The following is a 22,886-nucleotide window of genomic DNA, read 5'->3' on the forward strand; positions in this document are numbered from 1 at the left end:
TCTGTCTGAAGGATATTCTAACGACCCCGAACTACAGTGAAGATCAACGGTGGCTTTGTTTAAAAGTAAGTACTTTCTTTATTATTTATTTTTGAATTCGCCTGAAAACATTCCTTTACGTTTGAATCATATGCCGTTTTCGTTTATCTTCACTCGCGTGGGGCAAAACTTTTTCTGAATAAACAAACAGAATCGTTACCCGGGACGATGCAAATATATGGTTGCTATACTCACCCTTATGTTTACCCCCAACACTGACAACTTTTACGGGGTGCAACCGCCTGCTTGAGGTTCAAATCTCGGGCAAAACTAGTGGACTTCTGAATTAATAACCGAACATAATAACAGCAGTTAGGGCAAAACTCGTGGGTAACTAGGTTGCCACTGCCAATAACCGAAAACACTAATAGTAATCTTGTGTTATCCTTTAATCAATCGAAAAGTGTCGAATCGAAAAAACAAAATATTTTTCACTGAGTGTATCAATTCTTATTAATGTTTCAGAGCGAGATAAATTGTTGAAAACACTACAATGCAGCTGGTGAGCAACCCGAATTAGTTCGACGTGTTGGTTGTCCCGAATTTGTACAGAAACGATGAACGATAGCATTATAACTCTTGAGGTTTTCTTAGGGAAAGTTGAACTACCTTGTGTACCTTATTTGATTTTCCGCTTTCATAAGGTGTGTCTGAATAAGTTTTATAAAATGCTGCACATCGTTAAAATATTCTAAACAATTATTTATCTTACAGGGTGCACGTCATGCCTTGTTTGAGGGGCAGATGATTCTCCAGGCCGTGCAGAACGTGCTGAAATCAGACAAGGTTCACACCAAGCATCTGGGCGGCCAATCGACAACCAACAGCTTTACCCAAAATGGCAATTAGCGATAAGTGAAAAGGTCTATTTCAACGAAACTTTGTTTCCGACATTTTTTTTCGTTCGTCAACCAAATGCAACGTTAAAATTTAAAAGGTATACAACCTGTATTGCAGACAGCTTGCTGCGTTTGAGTTTTGGATTCAGATTTCTTATTCAGATTCATTTATAGATTCCGATTCAAATTTCAGATTAAGATTTACAATTCAGATTCAGATAAATATTTCAGATTCAGATTTCCGAATCAATTCCAAATCGGAGATTAACATTAAGTTTTAGACTAAGGTTTTCAAATTCAGTTTCAGACTTCAAATAGATTCAGATTTCAGATCGATATTCAGATTTAAGGTTCAGTTTTAGATTTACATCCAGATTTAAGATTCAGATTTAAGATTTAAATGAATATATCGTATTAAAATTCAGATTGAAATTTCCGATTCAGTTTTAAAGTTAAGACCCAAGGAGCCCATACCAGGCAGCTCAATTGAGCTGTTTGGTGGAGGGGGTGAGCGGAGGGTCCTTGAGCAAAAATTTAAAAAAAAAATATTCGCATTTAAATCGGGATTTCAGATCTAGTTCCACATTGCCTACAGTTTCAGATTCATATTTCAGTTTCAGAATCAGATTTTAAATTCAGATTTCAAATTTAGATTCAGATTTTAGATTCATTTTAAGATTCTGATCCAGATTTATAATACGATTTCAGACTGAGATTCAGATTTAAAGTTCAATTAAAATTTAGATTATATATTTGAATTAATATAAAGATTTCAGATTCAGATTATCGATTGAGTTTTATATTTGAAATTCACATTAAGACCCAAATTTCAGATTCAGTTTCCGACTCAAATTTCAAATTCATATTCATACATGTTTCTTTATTTCTGTTGAGTTGAAATTCTAGTTATTTTTTAACTGTCGAGCCTTCTAAGCTTATTTACCCAAGTTAAATAATAATTAACTGTGCCATGAATTTATTTTCCTTAGAAAACTGTAACTGTAACTGTAAAAGATATGAAAACATCAGGGAACAGTTAGGACTCATAACAACATAAGCTTTTCACTGAATAAGATTTCCGAAAATGAATATAAGATTATTAAGTATTTAAAACAAATCAAAGTTTTCGAACAAATATAAATTGTCAAGTAATCTTAAGATTGCAGGGAAATGACCTTACTGTTTAAAGTTTAAATATATAAATTAATTATTTAGCTAGCTTGATTCATCTTTGTAGAAGAGGTCTCAAAATCATTATAAATAGGTGTACATTTTCTGTCTGGTAGATACTGGATTCATGTACGTTGGTTCTGGTATAACATTAGTATAGATTTTTTTTTATTTTTTACTCGACAACCGTCATCAATACATTTATCAAATCATTTAGAAAATGAATTATGGAAAATAAATTTAAATAGAAATCATTTTTGAACTACTATGTTAGCTTTTAGCACTATGTTCGTGATTACAAATTACGAAATATTTTAATTTTTTATTTGAACTGATCATACAAAAGCAAAAAATGAACAGAAATGGGCAACTCTTCGAGATTTTCATTTCCGCAATGTTTGTATTTTTCAATGAACACTTTATGTTTTTGCAACTTTGAGTCTTCTGAAAATTTTGGTGGACTGCAATAGAACTTTATGTCAAATGTGATGTTTCAATTCTGTACATAATGTTTGTAATAAATATAATTATAATAATATATAATTCGGTAATTTTTACTGTACCGTGGAAAACGTTCAGTAATTTCAGCTTAGGATGCACATCGCATAATATGAGATGATTCGAGTCTCCAGAAGATATTTCAAGCGAAAAAATTTCTCTGAGGAACACATATGAACCTTAGAGGCTTTGTAAAATTAATGTTTTCGCATAAAGCGGAGATGACTTCTGAAACGAAATTTTCGACAGGTGTCATTTCTTGTCGGTCGGCATGAAGTATGACACGAGTCGAAAATTTCGAGATGACACTTTTGTTTTAGGCGAAAACATCGATTTGATGGAGAGGGTCCATATATGTGTTCTTCAGAATAGAAATTTTTCGATTGGAATGTATTATGGAGACTCGAATCATCTCGTGTAATGTGCTGTGCATCATAAGCTGAAAGTGCTGAACATTTTACGGGTATCGGTAAAAATTACCGAAAATTTTACAGTTTTCGTTAAATATTACCGGTATTTCGGTAAAAATTACTGAAATTTCGGTAAAATTTACGGGTTTTCCGGTAAAAGTTACCGATTTTTCTGTAACTTTTACCGAAATTTATCGGCATTTAGAGAATATTTACCGGCATTTCGGTAATAGTTACAGGTATTTCGGTAACTTATACCGGTCGTTCGGTAAATAATACCAAACTTTTACAGCTTTTCGGTAAAAAAATTACGGTATTTCGGTAATAGTTCTAGATAATTGGGTAATAATTACAGGTATTTCGGTAATAATTTCAGGTTTTCGGTAATTTATAAAGGTATTACAGTAAATTCTACCAGTTGTTCGGTATATACTACCGAGCTTTTATAGTTTTCCTTTTAAACATTACCGACCTTTCGGTAATAATTACAGGCATTTTGGTTCAACAATACCGCTTTTTCGGTAATATAGCGAACTGTCACGTTGACAACTGTCATAATTTGACAGATGATCTTAGATATGATCAGCCGAGGTTCGGTAAAGTTTTACCGAAAAAGGTCTGTAATATTTGACAGCTGTCACTTCTCTGCCATGAGAAAAATTACCGAACGGTTTAACGAACTCCACATGTTAGGATTTCGGTAAAAAAATTACCGAACTCGGTAATTTTCGTTTACTGTGTAGGCTAGGATTTTTTTTTATTTAGCAGTTGGGTGAAAAGTATATGGAATTAAGTTTAATAAAAATATGATTGTTAAAGCAAAGATTTGGGTTTTAATGAGCCCTTAAGTTGAGCATACTGAAGAAAAATTATTATTGGGATGGTTCTAAGAAAATTACACATGTGAAACTTTTATTGGTTTTAATCCTTTTCAAAAATCAGTTAATAGATTCTTGTTTCTTTAATGTTAACAAAAAATTTATACCTAGTCATTAGATGAAATACCAAAAATTTTGAATAGATTCTTAGCCGCACTATTTTCCAGTCTTGAAAATAGAGTGAATGGATTCACTTGCTTTTACCGTACCGTAGTAGTGCTTCTGGTCTGTCATTTTTTGAAAAGATTTGAGACATGTCTTCGGTTAACCGAATAACATGCGGACCCGAATGGAGCACAATCGTCGCCAACCCCCTGGCAACTTGACAGTTTAGTCGAGTTTGCTGTGCCGTCTTCAAGTTTGTAGATGTCGCACTAGTCGCGTTTGTTTACATCCATCCTGGTCGTCCCTAGCAGCGGCAACGTTCATTTTCCATTGAAATCACTTGATTTTGTTTCGGCATCCTTGGATGCAATTCAACTGACGAAATACCATTTTAAAAGGGCACATAATCAAAAGTGATGCAAAAAAGAAAAAAGGATAACTTTATAACTAAATTTTAAAATAGTTGTCAATGAAATTAGTAATTTAATTTCAATCTATTTGTGTTCCATTCTCGGTTCCAACATAATAAAATTACTGTTTAGTGCAAAGATTACAAAATGGCCATCTTTCATCCGAATCCGTTTTGTTTTTGTTACAAGGCGTTACCAGCTAGAGTTATGAGATTCTTTCGTTAAACATAACGCGGTTTGAAATAGTTTCGCTATTTCCTTAAGTTTATTACGGTAAAATTTTATCCAGCTGAATGTTATGAAATATTAGTTTAACAAATATGTTGAGATGGTAAACACTGAGAATGAAAGCGGAAACGTCTTGAGGTGATGGCTATGAATTTGAACAAGTGACGTACAGATAAAATTTCGGCAAGTTTAATTTAAAAAAAAATAACAGCATTCGTAGCATCAAATGTGAAGATTGCAGAAATGAACTTTTCAATAGTTTTATTGGCAGATTAATGTCTGCTTCATTTAATATTGGAACAAATTCTTTTGCTCATTGTGGCGCTCCTAGTGGACGGATTTGGAAACTTTTTTCACCCACGTGTCGGGAAATTCATTACCTTTCACCATGTATTTATGTCATAACACCAAACGATAGCATTTTGTAAACAACCGCCATGGAAGCCGAACGGAGAGATCAAATTGTGCACAGTTTTCTTACGAGTACGAGTACGAGAATTTCTTCGAAACAGCAATGAATGACCTTATTCCTTTCCGGAGACGAATTCGTCGAGACTTTAGAAGTTAATGCCGATGTGTTAAAGGTGTGCAGAATAACCGAGTTGGAGGTAAAAATTGTAGAACAAAATCATCAAAGTATAAATTTAGCATACTATTAGGATGCTAATGAATCGGACTCTGACACGGGTTTCAAATGATGCACGGGATGTTTTTAGAAGGTTAGCCGAACACATTTTGGATCAAGATACTTTAGTTAACCATCAAAACGTGTTGTTGAAATTATGTGTTGATTTTTATTTAAAATTTGGAAGGAGTCCTTCGCTAAGCAACATAATGATTCTAAACAATCTATTCGAAAAAAATCAAACAAAGTTAATATTGTTTACAAATGAATAAAATGTTGTTTTTGAAATTTACTTTACAATAAACCAATTACAAAGATTTTTGAATTAAAATTTGCTTGTGTGTTTCATAAATAAAAGTAATTTGAAACGCTGACTTTTTTGGTCATATTATCGTGTTTTTCTTTAAACATCAACTCCTTTTCCGCTTAATAGGTAATTCTTAATCATTGTTTTTGAAAACTTTTTCTTTTCAATAAAAAATAAATTTTTGAAACCTTTGAATTTGTCGAACATTTCATTATCCACCCTTTCGATATGTTTGTTGAGTGAAAATGAGATTTTGACAGAACCAGAGAACCAGAAAAACTGGCACACGCGATTAGTATGGGAAACGTCAAGTTGCCAGGGGGTTGATCGTCGCCTACTTGATTTGAGTGAATTTTCTTATAGCGAAAAATACGAGCCACCATCTAGTGATTAAAGGAAAGAGAGAGGAGAAATGATTTTCATCTTATCTATGGTATCTGCATTTCACTTGCACCTGTGGGAAAGTGCGGGAATAACCTGATTAATGTTACTAAATAAAGCGGGGTAAAAGAGAGATAGTTAAATAGCAACATGGAATTTCCTCACCGATTTCCTTTCCGCAAGCACCGACTCTTCTTCTGGGGAAATGAACTGGTAATTTCTCCAATCGTCGCAACCGGGTTTCATAATCACCCACCCATTATTAATTTATTTTCGGTTACAAACTCCCATGTAGCACACAATCCAGACTATATACTCATACGATAAACCATGGTAACCCATCATCCTTCATTTAATTTTTCAGTTTGAAATGGCCCACGCTCACCCACGCATTATCAATCAATGCTCTGCTCTTTATTCTTTGCCATGTCGTTCAATTCTTCTTGTTAGTTGGAACCGAAATTCATCGCGATCAATCGTAGCAAGCCGGTAGATTCTTGTGCCCATGCCTGAACACGTCGAGGGATGGAAAACTAAATGATGCCGGCCCATACTTTTTTTTTGCACTTTTAATTTTCACTAGGCGCTTTTCTCATTTGCCATATTTTATTCCAAGCCAACTGACACTAAAGGAAGTATAAAAATTGAAGCCATTGCCTGGCAGGCATATATCGCATCACACATAAAAAAAACACCATCAATACTATCACTTTTTGTGATTCCAAAACCACTCCAGACGTATCTACACCAGCCTTTCGGAGGCTCCTTCACTTCAACGAAATCTCTACTCACCGTGTTTTCTAATTTTGTTCATCATGCCAATAATTGCAAGTGCTTGATTATCTTCCCTACATTTCATTCAATGTTAAAGGGAAAGTATTTTTGTCATTCATTTGTATCTTGTTAACTTAAATGTTTTCTACATATATCCCTCTCTTTTTTACTGGTAGACTTCCATAAATTTGATCCAGGATCTTCAGAACAAACTTTTGTATGAGGCCGACAAAAAAAATCATGTTTAGAGGTTCCGCAAGCGCGATCTTTGGAAAAAGTCTACTTTCAAAAGATTTGATTTTAAATAAATTTTGGGCTCGAAAATTTTCATAAAATTTATTTATTTTATATATATTTTTTTTTGAGTTAAATACTACACGTAAAAATGAAAAATGATCCAAATTTGTATCAAAATTTAAAACAAGCAAGCTATTTCCATGAAAAAAAAAATTTTCTATTCTAAAAATTTTGTTTTCAATTGAAAAAATGTGTACCATGCGTGAAATATTTTTGATACCAATTCCATCAAAAGATGCGGATTTTTGTGCACTTAAACTTTGCTGAACAAAACATGTTGTTAGTATCATCGTGTGAAGAGCTATTCACAGTTTAATCCTTAATAAAAATCATCACAATTTAGGATATTTTTTTTTATCAAAATTGTCTTAATAAATACGATATTCGTTAAAAACAACCACGATTATGCCGTTTCGAAAAGTGATTCGAAAATCAGAAGCGAACAACGGCTGATTTGAAAAACTGCCATCGATTGTCTATGCATGCGTCAGTGCGAAAATATTTCTGCGTGGGAATTAGGCCGGAACAAATTTCAAATCCTTCTTTTGTCACTCGGAGTTGGAACATCGCGAGGGGGGGGACAATAAAAAATAATGTGAAAAACAAATAAATTGGAATAAATTTCACGAAAGCTTGTATGCAACAAAGTATTATTGCACAAAACCTAAAAAATGAAATGAAATCAAGAATACAAAAGGTGAAATAACTTCCATCTTCCAAAATATGTTTTTTGTCTTGTAATCTTTTGGATTCTTGATTTTTTTTTTCGAAATTTACATAAAATACTTCAAACTTTATTGATTTCCCCCTTCGGGTTTTTTAAAATTTCGAAGGGGGGGGGGGGGGGGGGTGACAAAAGAAGAAATTGATATTTGTTCCAGCCTTATTTGCACAGGAGTCTAAATGGGTGCAGTTTCCGCAATAGTTTAAACAATAGAACATATTTGACTCAAAAATATGGTAGGAACCGGAGTTGCTTCCGGAAGTCTATTGAGCGCCCCAAGAAGAAGGCTCTCAGGCCAAAATTAGGACCGGATGATTAAATTATAGTGAACCAAAGTTTGTGTCAAGTTTGGGAATAAAAATAAATTTAAGATGTAAATTCTTCTTTTCATTATTAAAAATTCCTAATAGGAACTTCAGAACCACAGAAAGTATTTCTTACAATTGAAATAAAAGGAAAATGGTTCAATGAATTAATCCTCTTAAATCTAAATCTAAATTACATTGTAGCAAACGAAAACGACTTTGCATCAAATGAAACTTTTTTTTTTGTTTCAAAGCATTAAGATTTTGATTCAAAGATTTTTCAAAAGAAAATTCTTTGAAACAAAGGAAAATGCCTTTGAACCAAAGGAATTTTTAATTTTCCCAAAATCGAAAAAAAAATCCTTTGTTTTTGCGGCACTTTCCTTTGAAATGAAAAATTTTTTCGCTGCGTGTTGTTTTTGCCGTAAGGATTTTTTTATCGTTGCGATTTGGAGTCACAAATTATTTCTACGGGATTTTTCACGTAAACTAAGATTTCGATGCATCATATTGATTCTTCGTGAATCTTGTAGTAACCATAGTGCATCAAGGACGCCCCCGTAGTAACTACTTTACTTCCACATAACTGACTCATGAATTTCACGTAAAGTCTAAGTGGATGATTTCAAATCCGTTTTGTGCATTTTTCTCCAGCATTTGGTGGTAAATTCATAGTAGAAAAAGAAATTGAGGTCCGTCGTTATTTGCTGTTGTGAAATTTTTTGAAGCCGTTGCGTTTGTTGTCATCAGCGAAACATGTTAGCAAGTGAGATTAAATCTTTTTTGGATTTGTCGTTTCGGTAAGTGGTTGGTAAGATGGTTAATTGTAATCAGCTATTTTTTGTTTTTATTTTCATTTTTCTGATAGCAATGGCTCTGGACTTCAATGGCTTATTAATGCATACTTTTAAAATTTTACAGGATTCCTGTGTTGCAGGATGTACAAAAGCAAGAGTGTTTTTAATATTTAATAAGTGTAGTGTTAGTGATAAATATGTTGTGCAAAGATTGTGAAAATAAAGTTTATTCACAAAAAAAAATATTTTTTTTATTCATAATGAAAAATAACAAAAATAAGAAGTAAAAAACCTCCTTATTTTCATTCCTATACTAAAAACATTCCCCGTGGCTTTCATAGGGCTTGTGATATAGCTCAGTTGGCAAGTCTGTTGTCTTCTGAGCCGATGTCCACGAGTTCGAGCCCAAGAGTAAACATCGAACACAGTTGTACCGGATAAGTTTTTCAATAACGATCCGCCAACTGTAACGTTGCACAATGGGGAAAAAAGTGTACAAACCGCGAAGAAATTCAATATCTTTAGTCCTACATGACCCAAATCTATGAAATAATACTTTCCTTTTGTGAAAATTTCCGGAGAATCGATTGCACATAGTTGCAAACGCCGCACAAGCTTGCGAACGGAGATATAGTGCCTTTTTAACCCCTAATTCCCCTATATTTTGTAAACATTCCAGAAAAACACTGTTTCGAACCAGAGAATTTTGAACGAAAACAGACCTATCGTATGTATTTTTTTCTGAGGAATCGAATGAAGGCTGTTTTGGCCACCGCACGCTTCAGAAAATGGAATTATGGCTGTTTTTACCCTCAATTCCCCTACATTTTTCAATTATTTCTGAAAAAAGCTTATTCGGACTTGAAAAATTTGAACAAAATGGGTTGTATCTTGTGTGATATTTTTCCGAGCAATCGAATGAAGGTTATTTGAGCCCCCGCACACTTCGAAAAATGAAGTTATGGCTGTTTTACCTTCAATTCCCCTCAATTTTTCAAATTGTTATGAAAGTGCATGTTCGGACTTGAAAATTTTGAACCTTTTGGAACGTATCTTGTGTGATTTTTTCCGAGGAACTCAATGAACGCTCTTCGAGTCACCGCACGCTTCGGAAAATAGAGTTATGGTAATTCCCCTACATTTTTCAATAATTCCAGAAAAAAGCATGTTCGGACTTGAAAATTTTGACCCAAAATGGTTGTTTCCTATGAAATTTTTTCCAAGGAATCCAACGAAGCCTATTTGAGCCAACGCATGGATTGGAAACAGAAGTTATGGCTGTTTTAACCTCAATTTCCCTACATTTTTCAAATTGTTAAGAAAAAGCATGTTAGGACTTGAAAATTTTGAATCAAATGGAATGTATCACGTGTGATTTTTTTCTACCGGAAGCTCCGGGATAGCGGCCAAAACTTCCTTTGGATCACCAAAAACTTATACATCCATGGATAGATTTATTCTTGACAATTTCAAATATTATAAAATCAGTGCAATATTTGGAACCTGTCACAAGTTCTGTGCATTCTAAAAAGAGCTCTTTTTCGGGACTTTTTTCATTCGGAAATAACTTCTGGTGATCTGGTGAAATATTTCGACTTATTTTTTCAATATTGAGAAACAAGAATAAATTATCTATACAATGAATTAAAATTCATCGAAATCGGTCAATATTTGCGGCCAGGGGAACATGCGCAAGCTCTCGGGTCATATAGACCCGAACAGCCTAATTACGGATTTTTTTGAGGGAGCACTTCCGGTGGTCACAGGAAGTTGTCTGGTACTACAGATTGTGTATTTCGTGATTCCCCAGGGAGGTTTTTCAAATCAATTTTTTGCGATTTTTTCTCGAAGAGCTATGATGATTTGAATGTGCGTTTAGGGTCATATTGACCCGAACGACTTTGGGAGGTTAAAAAACAATTATTCTCCAATTCAAAAACGAAGAACCGATTGCTTGCCTAGCTAACTAATCACATATTTCAAAATTTATGTCCAAAATAAATTTTTATCATAATATCTCTTATTTTATTTTCCTTTTCAGATTTGTTTGAAACCGTATCACACACTCAAGGCCTAATGTAATATAAATCCGAAGAAACTCGTAGTTATCTGCTTTTGATTGTAGTATCTGTACCATACACATCGCTCATGCCGCTAACAGTACAACGCTCCGTCAGTAGAGAATACATCAATTATGAAACAATTTATATGTACTGCATTTTGAAAACAAAAGCCAAATGAAATGTCAAATTAAAAATTATTTTTCCAAGTCTATTAGCATAACATGCGCGAATCCTTTTCGAGTCTTCCATATGGTATTATCAACAAAATAGCAGAAAAAGAAACAATACCATCGCAAACATTTTCTTTTTCATCAAAATTCTTATTTCCTGCGGATAAAGATCATAAATTTGAATCAACCAACGTGAACGAATACGAGCTACGATCAAAGTTTGGGCAATTAAGTATTACACCAAAAGCAGTAACATTATCGAGTGATCAGCAGACTACAATAATAATCACAGGGAAGATTTCTAACGCCTGCGAGAGTGGAAACATTAAGGAAATATTGGTGGATAACGATCCTTTGCAGAATGTTGTATCTGATACTAACAGCCCACAAGGCAACACTAGCAATCTTCCATCAACAATCGTCTCGGCAGCATCTTCAACTGCTCTGCATAATGTGGGATCAGCAACATTGGTAGCCTCAGCCGTTACGAGCGTTACATCGGGTAGCAGCGCCGGTGGAGTAAGCACAAATCCAGCAACTTCATCATCAGCACCATCTTTTGGTGAACTGGAAGAGCTGCAGAGTATACTCCATTTCCCGGAAGAAGTTGCGCTGCGCATTACAGATACAGAATACCAACTGTTTTACCAGGTAAATCAATTTCGCTTAAAAAAAAGACCTATAACACAGAGAACAGAGTTCGGGCTGGAGCTCAAGACGTGTGTGAGATTACCAACCTAAGATTCAAACCAATTCGTAAGTGGACTAACATCCATAAGATGTCGCTACCAGTGCACTTATTTTTTTCCTTTTTTCGACACGCTTATAAATTAATACTCATAGCTTATCTTAAAGGAGGCCAGTGCAATATATTACAGTAACACATGTTTTTATGTAAAAAAATTTAAAAACATCATGATTTAAAAAAAAATGCCAATCATATTCCAATCACACTTTAATCGCTGTCATATGTCTCAGCATATGCCCCATATTGTTCTATCAATATTGGCGCTGAATTGAAAGTTGAATTCCAAGTTTTGGAGTATGGGCTGGGATTTTACTATCAGTAAACAATTTCCTAAAACAGAACTTGTGAACATAAATGTTATAATTGTAAATTATGGGTCGATATTCCGGTTAATGTTACCTGAGATTGATACATGAGGACTTGTAACTCAGGATAAGTAATCAGTATAGAAATGAATAAAGTTATTATTAATCATGATTTACAAGTCCTCTTCTATCGATCTCAGGTAACATTAACCGGGATAATTTACAACTATAACATTTATGTTCACATTTTCTGTTCTAGAAAACTATTTACCGATAGTAAAATCCCAGCCCATACTCCAAAACTTGGAATTCAACTTTCAATTCAGCGCCAATATTGATACAACAAGGCATATGACAGCGATTTACGTGTGATTGAAATATGATTTGATTTTTTTTTTAAATTATGAGGTTTTTAAATTATTTACACAAAAAATGTGTTACTGTCATATATTGCACTGACCCCCTTTAAGATAAGCGATGAGTATTCATTTCTAAGCGTGTCGAAAAAATGAAAAAAAAAATTGTTGTACTGGTAGCGACATCTTATGGATGTTAGTCCACTTACGAATTGGTTTGAAACTTAGGTTGGTATTCTCAACACGTTTTCAACACATTTTTGTTCGGGGCTCGCTATCTGTTATCTGTGCCTATAACACTGATTCTTTTAACAAGTGGGGTGGATGTGCCTTATTTCGGTATATATTGTCAATGTTTTTCAGTTTTGACATAAGTATGCCTAATCTTTATTTTTTAGATAATTTTTTTTGTAACTTTGTTCCAATTTTTTTTGTGGACTGTTAAAGTTTTAAATACTCATTTTAAGCTTTAATTATCGAAAAATTACAAGTTTTTTCAAGTATGTTCATTAGACCGCTGCAAAAAATGACTTTTCGCTCCCATATGTTTTTTCGATGCTTTTTGGGTCACCAAGCATCAGTGTGAAATTTAAGATGATTTGGTTGATTCCTGAATAAGCGCAACGCGTTTTAATTTTGTATGGAAGAAGAAAATTTTGCATATAAATTCATCCAGAAAATTCAAATAAGCTTGAAATGAAGTTTGTTTTAAATTATTGGTTTTGCCTGTTCTTAAGCTTCAATTTTTGCTCACATGAAAAGAAGCTATGTATTTCATGAAAAAAGTTATAACTGTTTCAAGATAAAAAAAATCTGAATTTATTAAAAGTGTTCAAAAATGACAGGCTTTGCTTACAATAATTTCATGAAATATTTTTCCAAAGGTTATATTAATCAACAAACTCATTAGCTATGTAAAGCAGGTTTTTGATTTTTTTTAAATTTTCATCCTACAATAAAATAGCTTTCAAATAAGCAGTCTAAAACGCTGAAATAAGAAAGTACATTTTGAAAAACTTTTTTTGTATAACATCGAATATCTTTTCTAGAGCATATGTTAGGTTTGTGGTTTGTTCACATGAAATTTACTGCAAGAATCAAGGAATATTAATTATCCAAAGTTATATTATTTTGATCTTCCAGTACATATTTTGCGAATTTTGAATGAAAAATTCTATTTTCTCATACAAATTTCCATACAAAATTAATACTCGTTGCGCTTATTCAGGACTGAATGAATCGCTTCCAAAAATTTTATTGCTTTTCCTGGCAGTTAAAACAACCCAAAAAAGTTATGAGAGGTGTAAAAATGTATAAATTTAAAATTTTCATACAAAGCTTGCAGCTATCCTAATTGTTCCTAATTATTAACATATCTGTTCCTAATTATGGGCATATGAGGGAAAAGTGTATCGGCGTACCCATTATTATACTTTTTGTTCCTAATTTTGCACATGGTTATGTTTCTTATTATATTTATGACGTAAATCTTAAAACTCACCGTTTCATCATGACTTTTATAACTTTGTTTTGAAATATGAATAGAAAAAACGTGCCTATTAGAATCATTGTTTTGAAGAAAGTAAGGGATGTTAAGCTTATTAAAAATCAAACTTTGTCTTTCAAATGGATACTGTTGCAACTTGTTTGATTTATTCTTCTTCAACTATTGTTTTTTTTATTTAACATTTGTTATGTTTGAATAACTAGAAAATTCAAAGTAATAGATACAAATAAGTTTAAAACGTTTTTATTTTATTCAGTCTATTTTTAAATTTCCTTTCTGCACGCAGGAAATCAAAAATTAGTTTCAAAGGAAAGTGCCGTGAAAACAAAGAATTTTTTCATTTGATTTTGGGACAAATAAAAATGACTTAGTTTCAAAAACATTTCCCTTTGCTTCGATGAAATGTTCTCTTTGAATCAAAAAATGTTTTTTGATTCAAAATCTGAAATACTTTGATTCAAAAACTAAAATACCTTGAATCGTCGAATTCGTTTGATGCCATAAAATTTTCCTTTATTTCCAAAGTTATATTGATTTTAATTTGAAAACATTTTTTCTTTGGTCTAATTATTTTCTTTCTTCTCTACAAAAATAGTAGGTTCATACCACAAATTTTATACCTAATAAATTTCATTTTTCAAATAAATTTATCTATCTAAATTTCTAAGTTTGTCTAAAGTTTTGCCATTTCGCTTTCATCCTGAGCCAAATTTTCGGAAGTCTACCTGTAAAGAAGAGAGGAAAATAAAAAAAAACATTTGAGTTGATAACACAGAGAACAGACGTACAAGCTATCCCACGAAACTTGTATAAAATTTCCAACGACCGTTTTTACACTGACCATACTGACATGACACTTAAAACAAAATTTCAACCATTTTCTGTCTATTTTTTTGTTGTCAGATTTTGTAGGTTCGCAATACCGACTGTAGGTGGCGAACCTGAAAAATTTGACAAAAAATGCCCTGTAGGAAAAATGGTCCTGTTTAGCCCGATTTTATCGTAGAATTTGCGTGTTTTATTTTTAAAGTTGGGTGGCATTTCCTAACTGGGATAGCATTTTTTCAAGTCGATCGATGCGCGCTCTGGAATCGACATTGCGTATTGTTGGAAAAATTATCCAAAGAACGAAACCGAGTGTCCAGTCAGTATGGTCAGTGGTTTTTAACCAATTTCTGTTTTTTCGCTGGGCCACCAGATGTCTCCAAACACACCAAAGAGAAAACCAAACTGAGAAAAAAAAAAATAAAATTTTGGTCAGTTTTGAACAGGTCGTATGAACTGTTTTTCATGTTTCGAGAAAATCACTTTTGAAGTTTCGTAACACTTTCGTCACGTTGCATAATGGAAAAATATCTTAAAAGTAAATCGCTATTTCCTTCGAGGAAGAGGTACTGAATTTTGAACAATGAAATGCAAAAGTGATACTTGAAAGTAACCCGCTTTGAGATGTCTAGAATCAGTTCTGATGGGTAATACTGATTGTCTAGAATGTTCCTAATTGACTGGATATAGCCGACTGTCTTCTGACGATAACCGGTCAAGAAGTGCAAAAATTTATTCCAAATTTATTAGTAATTTTAACTGCCTCGGATCAGCGGCAGCGGTAAGTGCTATCCCGCCCAGGTGTTAGGACACATTTTAGGTCTTATTTTAGCTTTAGCAGCTCATTTGCGCACCGATAAATGCTAAGCTTGTTTCCATTTTTGCTACTGGTGACGCACCGATAGGTCTTGTTGCTTGTTGCTATTTTTTTTTTGTAAATTTTCCTTTAGCACCTGTCAAATCAGGAGCTGGCCGGTATTCAAATTTGACTCCTGGCTCGCTTTTTAATCACTCAGGAGCAAGATAACACCTGGTTTGAAACCTTGCGGTGCGCCGTCGAAGTGTCAAAATGGAATGTTATTATAACTGTGACACCTGACCGCTGCTTTTACTCTCAGTAGTGCAAAAATAAAGGGAGTGAAATTCTGCCCGGTTAAAAGTAACTCTTCTAGCATGTAGTGAATAGAACCCGTCTATTTTAGTTTAATTATGAGTTCATTTACGATTACACCATTTCGAAAACTGGGCACTTGAAAATTTGATCTGTAACCACTGTAACTTTTGAACGGCGCAACAGATGGCAATGTTTCAAGTTAATTTTCAACGTATTTTTCGGGTGTCAGCATTTGAAAATTTACACACTTTTTTGAAGATTTGTTGTTCGAACTTGTACGTCTGTTCTCTATGTTAATATGACACAAAAATGATAAAAATATTGAAGATACTTAGTTTTCAAAATGCTAAAGTTGAACGAGTTTTTGGCCAACAAGCGGATCAGATTATAAACATCTTTAAACCGTGAAGATTATGACACCTGCCGATTGGGAAACTTGAAATTTCGCAGCTTTCAATTCTATACTTTCTTTAGAACCAATCGTCGCGTGGTCGGCTGAATAGTTGATCTGAAACTAATTTAAAAAAATAATAATTCACTTCAGATGAATTTAAAGAAAACTTACCGAAAATCCTCCACGGTATTGAGAACTTTCCGTCACAATGTTTTCCATCGTTGTTGGTTTCGTAGAAAATTTAATCAAAATTAAAGAATTTTACAGTACATTAATTCAAAATTCTTGTTCATCAACTTAAAATAGTTTTCTTTCCTTTTGATAGAAAAAAAAAATAAATAAAAAAAAAAAGATTTAGATTCAAATAACACTAAAACCTTGATTCAAAAACGTATTTCTTTTGTTTGAATTGGCACTAGTTTTCTCTGCGTATTTTGATGGTTTCCTTTTTTAATTTTTTTTTTCCTGATTCTTTCTCCAATTCTTCAAATCAAGAAAATGTCGTTTGATCACCGATAGAAAATATACCTATGTATTTTTTTTTACATATTATGTAGTGTCGCATTCTACACGCAGCAATAAGATTTTTTTTTTCAAAGGAAAGGACCGCAAAAACAAAGGATTTTTTCCTTTGATTTTGGGATAAATAAAAAATCTTTTGGTTTAAATGCATTTTTTGAAAAATCTTTGATTCAACATATTTATGCTTTGATACAAAAACCAGTTTCATTTGATTAAAAGTTATTTTCTTTTGTTCAAATGTCATTTAGTTATAGATTTAAAAGCATTTATTCATTGAACCATTTCTCATTAGGAGTTTGAATAATATAAAGAAACAATTTGAAATCTTAAATTCTTTATTATTCACAAACAAAACTATAATCGAATTGCCAGGTCCTTAATATCGTTGACAAAGTTTTGCATTCTCCGTGGGCCGGTCAATAAACTTTCGGAAGCCACTTCGGCTGCTGGCTGGTCCGACTGGTGATTGCCGTTGAAGGTTGGGCCGAAGATAATTAGACCGCGGGATTTGGGAAGGTGTTACTTTGCGCAGCTTTCACCATGTTTGAAGGGACTTGGAAATCTATTCGTCGGCCGTGGTCCTGTAACTATGCAAGCGCTTTTAGAAAATCTTAAATTCACTTAAATATTCACTTTTTGATTAACTTACACTTATAATTTGGCATCTTGAATCCTCCTTATTCAAAGCTTACTCCGATTCATTGGTTTGATTTTTAAAACAAGCGGCCGAACTTTATTCGATTTTTCGGTTTTCTATTCTTCTTGCAAGTCAATCCAAAATATCTTCTAAGTTTGAAGTTTTTGTTTCAAAAAATTATTCTTCTCCGTTGAAAACTTTTTTATTTGGTTGAAAGAAAATTAACTTTGTTTCAAAAGAAATATGCAATTGAACAAATTTCTTTTGAATTAAAGAATTTGTTTAAAATCAAAGTCCAAAATTATTCAATTCAAAAAATTAATTCTTTCTTTCAAAAATTATACTTTTGAATCAAAACAATAATTCATTGATTCAAAGAAAACAGGAGTTTGATTCAAAAAAATTAATATTTTGAATCAAACTCAGATTTAATTCGTTTCAAAATCCAAGTTTTCTCTGCGTGTATAAAACCTGCAAACCTGGCAAATATATGTTTTCAATATTTTTAACTCAAAAGAAAACTAAAGTTAAAAAAAACTATCATATTTTAACTTTAAAACCATTTATTTTACAATGCGTTGAAAATAAAGTTAAGATAAAGTTAGTTTAAACGTTTTTACGTCAATTAGATTCATGTCAGTAGCATGCTATAACTTCGATATTAGTTTGGAATACTTTTTCTATGTCCATAATTAGGAACACACTGATAAAAGTGATCCTTATTATGGATATAGCATTTTTTTTTTAATTTTTTTGCAAAAAATGCACATGATATTAACGATTGTATCCCATTTACCCGAAAACCATTGCCCAGAATGAATTTTTCCCAGAATGACAAATACCCGAAATCAAACCCCAGAATGAACCATTTCCCAGAAAAAAATTCCCCAGAATGCACCATTTACCAGAATTTTTTTTCCCAGAATGAACCATTTCCCAGAATTTTTTTCCCCAGAATGGAACATTTACCAGAATGGCACAAATCCCAGATTTTTTCCCCTAGTATTTTTATTTGTTTTTTTTCTAATGAATTCTTGAAAATTTCATATGATTCGAAATTAATTTTTTCAAAATGATTTTTTAAATGAAACTACGACTTTGAAATTTTCCAACTAAATTTATTTTAGAACCAATATTGTGCTTTGTTTATGGTTTGGGTACTTTAATTGATTCAATGCTTACCATGGTCCTTCAAAAAACCGTTTTGGGTTTACGACTCCTCACGCTGCGCGTTCGAACTTGAAAGACGTTTTGTCCTTCATGCTGTCGCGTGGCGGACGGGGCTAAGGGATCACCCCTAGCTTTCACGCAGACCTAGGAAGCCCCGGCAGACCTAGACCAATGTCTTAGGGCCGCCGCTTCCGACGGCGGGTCGGCGGCCTCCTCGGATTTGGGAGCTTCGGCGGCTTTGTGCCGCCTCAGCGCCTTCATCCTCTTTGGTTGCGGCCTTGCCGCAAAAGAATAAAGTTATGAAACCCCATTTTTTTTTGTAACAATTCCTCTTTTTTTTAAATAATTTCTAGTAAGGATAAATGTTTTCAATTTTCTGAGAAATGGTCCTTCTGGCGAAAAAGTTTCTGGTACATGGTTCATTTTTGTGAAAAAATTTCTGGGAAATGGTACATTCTGGCGAAAATTTTTCTGGGGAATGGTTCGTCTGCGGAAAAAAATTCTGGGGAATGGTTCTTTCTGGCGATTGGAATTCTGGGGATTTTTCATTCTGGGCAATGGTTTTCGGGTAAATGGAGTACAACCGATATTAACATAATAATTACAAAAGTTATGATGGAAAATAATGCGTTTCAAATGTTTTTAAATAATTCGGTTGACAAATTTAGTTTATATCCATTAATAAAAAGCTGTTTTGAAGCAAAATGTTAAGAATTCTGTTCAATGTGAACATACTTTGGTATTTACAAGAACCCCTGATAGTAAGTTAAATAAATCGCATGTATAATTAGAGTTCATATGATTCGTTACACAGTAAATTTTTTTTAGTTGTGATAAGTGGAAAATAACGTCACTAACAGTCAAAATTAAACGGCATGTTAACGTTAGGCACATATGCCAAATTAGTAACACCCACCCTACCTCAACTCTCTAAACTTCATCAACCTTCCTTCTTGGTTCCGTTTATATTGCTGATCCACTATTTTTTTCTATTTCTGCGATAGCTGATTTGGGCTCCCGTAGGGTACCACTGTAAAAAAAATTACAGTATTCAAGAAAAAAATGAGCATTGTTCTACATAAGGATTATTTATCGACTGAAATTAAATCGGATGAACAAGCGGAAAACATTGAAAGATGATTTAATAAAAAGTTGTCAAACAAACATGTATACCAAATATTATTATCGGATTATCTATTGTTTATAAAACAAAAAAATGTGTTTGCCTTGAGCTTGGTCAATCAGCGGTCAAAATCACGGAAAAATGAATAATAAAAAAAACCTGTTTGCGATGGGGTCAATCAGCGGACAAAATCACGAAAAAAAATGAAAACCTATAGTTGTTTAAATAAGTTTAGAGTTCGACGACGTTTTTATTTATAAATTCGTTTATTTGAAACGGCTCATACTTTTTAGTTCTACGGAGCCGAGGTTCCGTTTTTATAATACAAAAATTGCTTATATCTAGCACTTTACAAGGTTTTTTTTTGTCACAATGTTATCCACTTGAAACGGCTCAGATTTTCGATTTGGAGTCAAGTTTTTGTGTTTACGATTCATTATTGGATAGAATAAGAAGGAGAAGAGGAAAAAGATGTTTAAACGTTAAGATTGATAGATTTGAGATAAAGGTATATTTCGAACATGTAATCTAGGTCTACCGCAGCCAACACATCCCTTACTGGAACGTTAGGTGGTTTACCTCGGGCCCGAAGGGAGTCTATGAAATTCGCTCTGGCGATAAGATGTTCCTCACACGACCAAACAATATGCTCAATGTCATGGTAACCTTGACCACAACGACATAAATTGCTGCTAGCGAGATTCACACGAAAGAGTAACGCGTCTAAGGAACAATGATTGGACATGAGACGGGAAAATGTTTTAATAAAATCCCGACTCAGGTTCAATCTATTGAACCAGGGTTTAAGGCTTACCCTTGGAATAATCGAATGAAGCCACCGACCCATCTCATCCTCGTTCCATTTGCGCTGCCAGTTGATAAGAGAATTTCTTCGGACCAAAAAGTAAAATTCACTGAAGGCGATTTGACGCTGATAAATGTCGCCATCAGTCGCGCCCACCTTTGCAAGTGAGTCTGCCCTCTCATTACCCACTATTGAGCAATGTGATGGCACCCAAACAAAGGTGATACAAAAGCAGCGTTTAGATAAAGCACTCAACGTTGCCCGTATCTTCTCAAGAAAGTACGGCGAGTGCTTACCGGGTCTTATTGAGCGAATAGCCTCAACCGAGCTGAGACTATCCGAAACAATATAGTAGTGTTCAACGGGTCGTGCGGTTATACTTTCCAGAGCCCAATGTATAGCTGCTAATTCAGCAACGTACACTGAGCATGGAGATTGAAGACTGTAAGATGCACTTGTAACTTGGTTAAACACTCCAAACCCGGTACATCCGTCTATAAGGGAACCATCAGTAAAGTACATTTTATCAGCATTGACGTGTCCATATTTTGCATCAAAGAACCTAGGAACAGTAAGGGAACGATGTTGTTCCGGAATCCCACGGATTTCATGCTGCATGGACAAATCAAACTGGACAGAGGAAGTGTCGTAATCAGGATGAAAAACACGAATGGGAGAGAACGATGAAGGATCAACCTGCATAGACATGAATTCATGATATATAGTCATATATTTAATTTGAAGATTTTGCTCTAGTAGCTTTTCAAAATTAGCAATCACCAATGGGTTCATGACCTCACACCTGATGAGGAACCGAAGAGATAGTGAATAAAACCTATCTCTGAGAGGAAGTACGCCTGCCAAAACCTCGAGACTCATAGTATGCGTTGAAGGCATACAACCCAAAGCTATTCGAAGACATCGATATTGAATACGTTCGAGTTTAATTAGATGTGTTTTGGCAGCTGATTGGAAACAAAAACTGCCATACTCCATTACTGAAAGAATAGTTGTTCTATAGAGTTTTATAAGATCTTCTGGGTGGGCTCCCCACCAGGTGCCGGTAATGGAACGGAGAAAATTGATTCTTTGCTGGCATTTTCCTTTCAGATACTCAATATGAGCTCTCCAGGTGCACTTGGAATCAAACCAAACCCCAAGATACTTAAAACATCTCGATTGAGTGATCGTCCTGCCTAGGAGTTGAAGCTTAGGTTGAGCAGGTCTATGTTTCTTAGAGAAAACAACCATCTTCGTTTTCTGAGGGGAAAACTCAATCCCAAGCCCCAAAGCCCAGGAAGACAATCTGTCTAAAGTATCTTGTAAAGGTCTGTGCAGATGAGACTCAGAAGATCCTGTGACTGACACCACGCCGTCATCTGCAAGTTGTCTTAGAGTGCAGCCTTCAGAGAGACAACTGTCGATGTCACTTACGTAAAAGTTGTATAAAAGTGGACTCAAACATGAACCCTGCGGGAGGCCCATGTAAGAGGTTCTTCTAACTGCAATATCACCGTGAGCAAAGTTCAAATGCTTCTCACAAAGCAAGCTGTATAAGATGTTGTTCAATAGTGGTGGCAGACCCCGAGAGTGCAACTTGTCTGACAACACCTCTATTGAGACTGCATCAAAAGCTCCCTTTATGTCTAGAAACACTGAAGCCATTTGCTCACGTTTTGCGTACGCCATTTGTATCTCTGAAGACAGCAAAGCAAGACAATCGTTTGTCCCTTTGCCCCTTCGAAACCCAAACTGAGTATCTGAAAGGAGGCCATTTGTTTCTACCCACTTATCCAAACGAAACAAGATCATTTTCTCCATTAACTTCCGTATACAAGACAACATCGCTATAGGACGATAGGAATTAAAATCGGATGCAGGTTTCCCGGGCTTTTGGATAGCTATAACTCTCACTTGTCTCCAATCTTCGGGAACAATGTTATGCTCCAAGAGTTGATTAAATAAATTTAACAAGCGAAATTTTGCGGCATCCGGAAGGTTTTTCAACAAGTTAAATTTAATTTGATCCACTCCCGGAGCTGAGTTGTTGCAAGAGAGGAGAGCAAGTGAGAATTCAACCATCGAAAAATTAGAATCCAGTTCACTCCTACCTGGTGGCACATTGCGAACTATCTTTTGCACAGGTGTTGAATCAGGACAAACTTTTCGTGCAAAGTTGAAGATCCAACTATGGCTATATTCCTCGCTTTCATTAGTTGAAGTACGATTACGCATGCGTCGGGCCACTTTCCACAATGTACTTAAGGACGTTTCACGTGACAAACCTCCCACAAAATTACGCCAATACGCTTGTTTTTTTCCTTTTATCAACTTTTTGAATTGATTTTCAAGGGAAGTAT

At 34.3% G+C, this 22,886-nt stretch overlaps 1 protein-coding gene across 7 annotated transcripts in view; it reads left to right on the plus strand.

Annotated features, from left to right (window-relative positions):
- The window catches only part of LOC129741029 (1-phosphatidylinositol 4,5-bisphosphate phosphodiesterase epsilon-1-like), a 75,525-nt gene that overhangs the window by 21,764 nt on the left and 30,875 nt on the right, over positions 1 to 22,886 (plus strand). For 6 of the 7 annotated variants that reach the window (XM_055732721.1, XM_055732725.1, XM_055732722.1 and 3 more), the window contains one exon: positions 10,829 to 11,671. In XM_055732721.1, coding sequence (XP_055588696.1) covers positions 11,072 to 11,671 — 600 coding nt within the window. In that variant the 5' untranslated portion in view covers positions 10,829 to 11,071. Of the gene's footprint in view, positions 1 to 528; positions 684 to 753; positions 977 to 10,828; positions 11,672 to 22,886 lie in introns of those variants that run through there. The other variant, XM_055732724.1, reaches the window with a different exon arrangement.

This window comes from Uranotaenia lowii, chromosome 2, assembly GCF_029784155.1.
Source record: "Uranotaenia lowii strain MFRU-FL chromosome 2, ASM2978415v1, whole genome shotgun sequence".
In the NCBI taxonomy this organism is placed as follows: Eukaryota; Metazoa; Arthropoda; class Insecta; order Diptera; family Culicidae; genus Uranotaenia; species Uranotaenia lowii.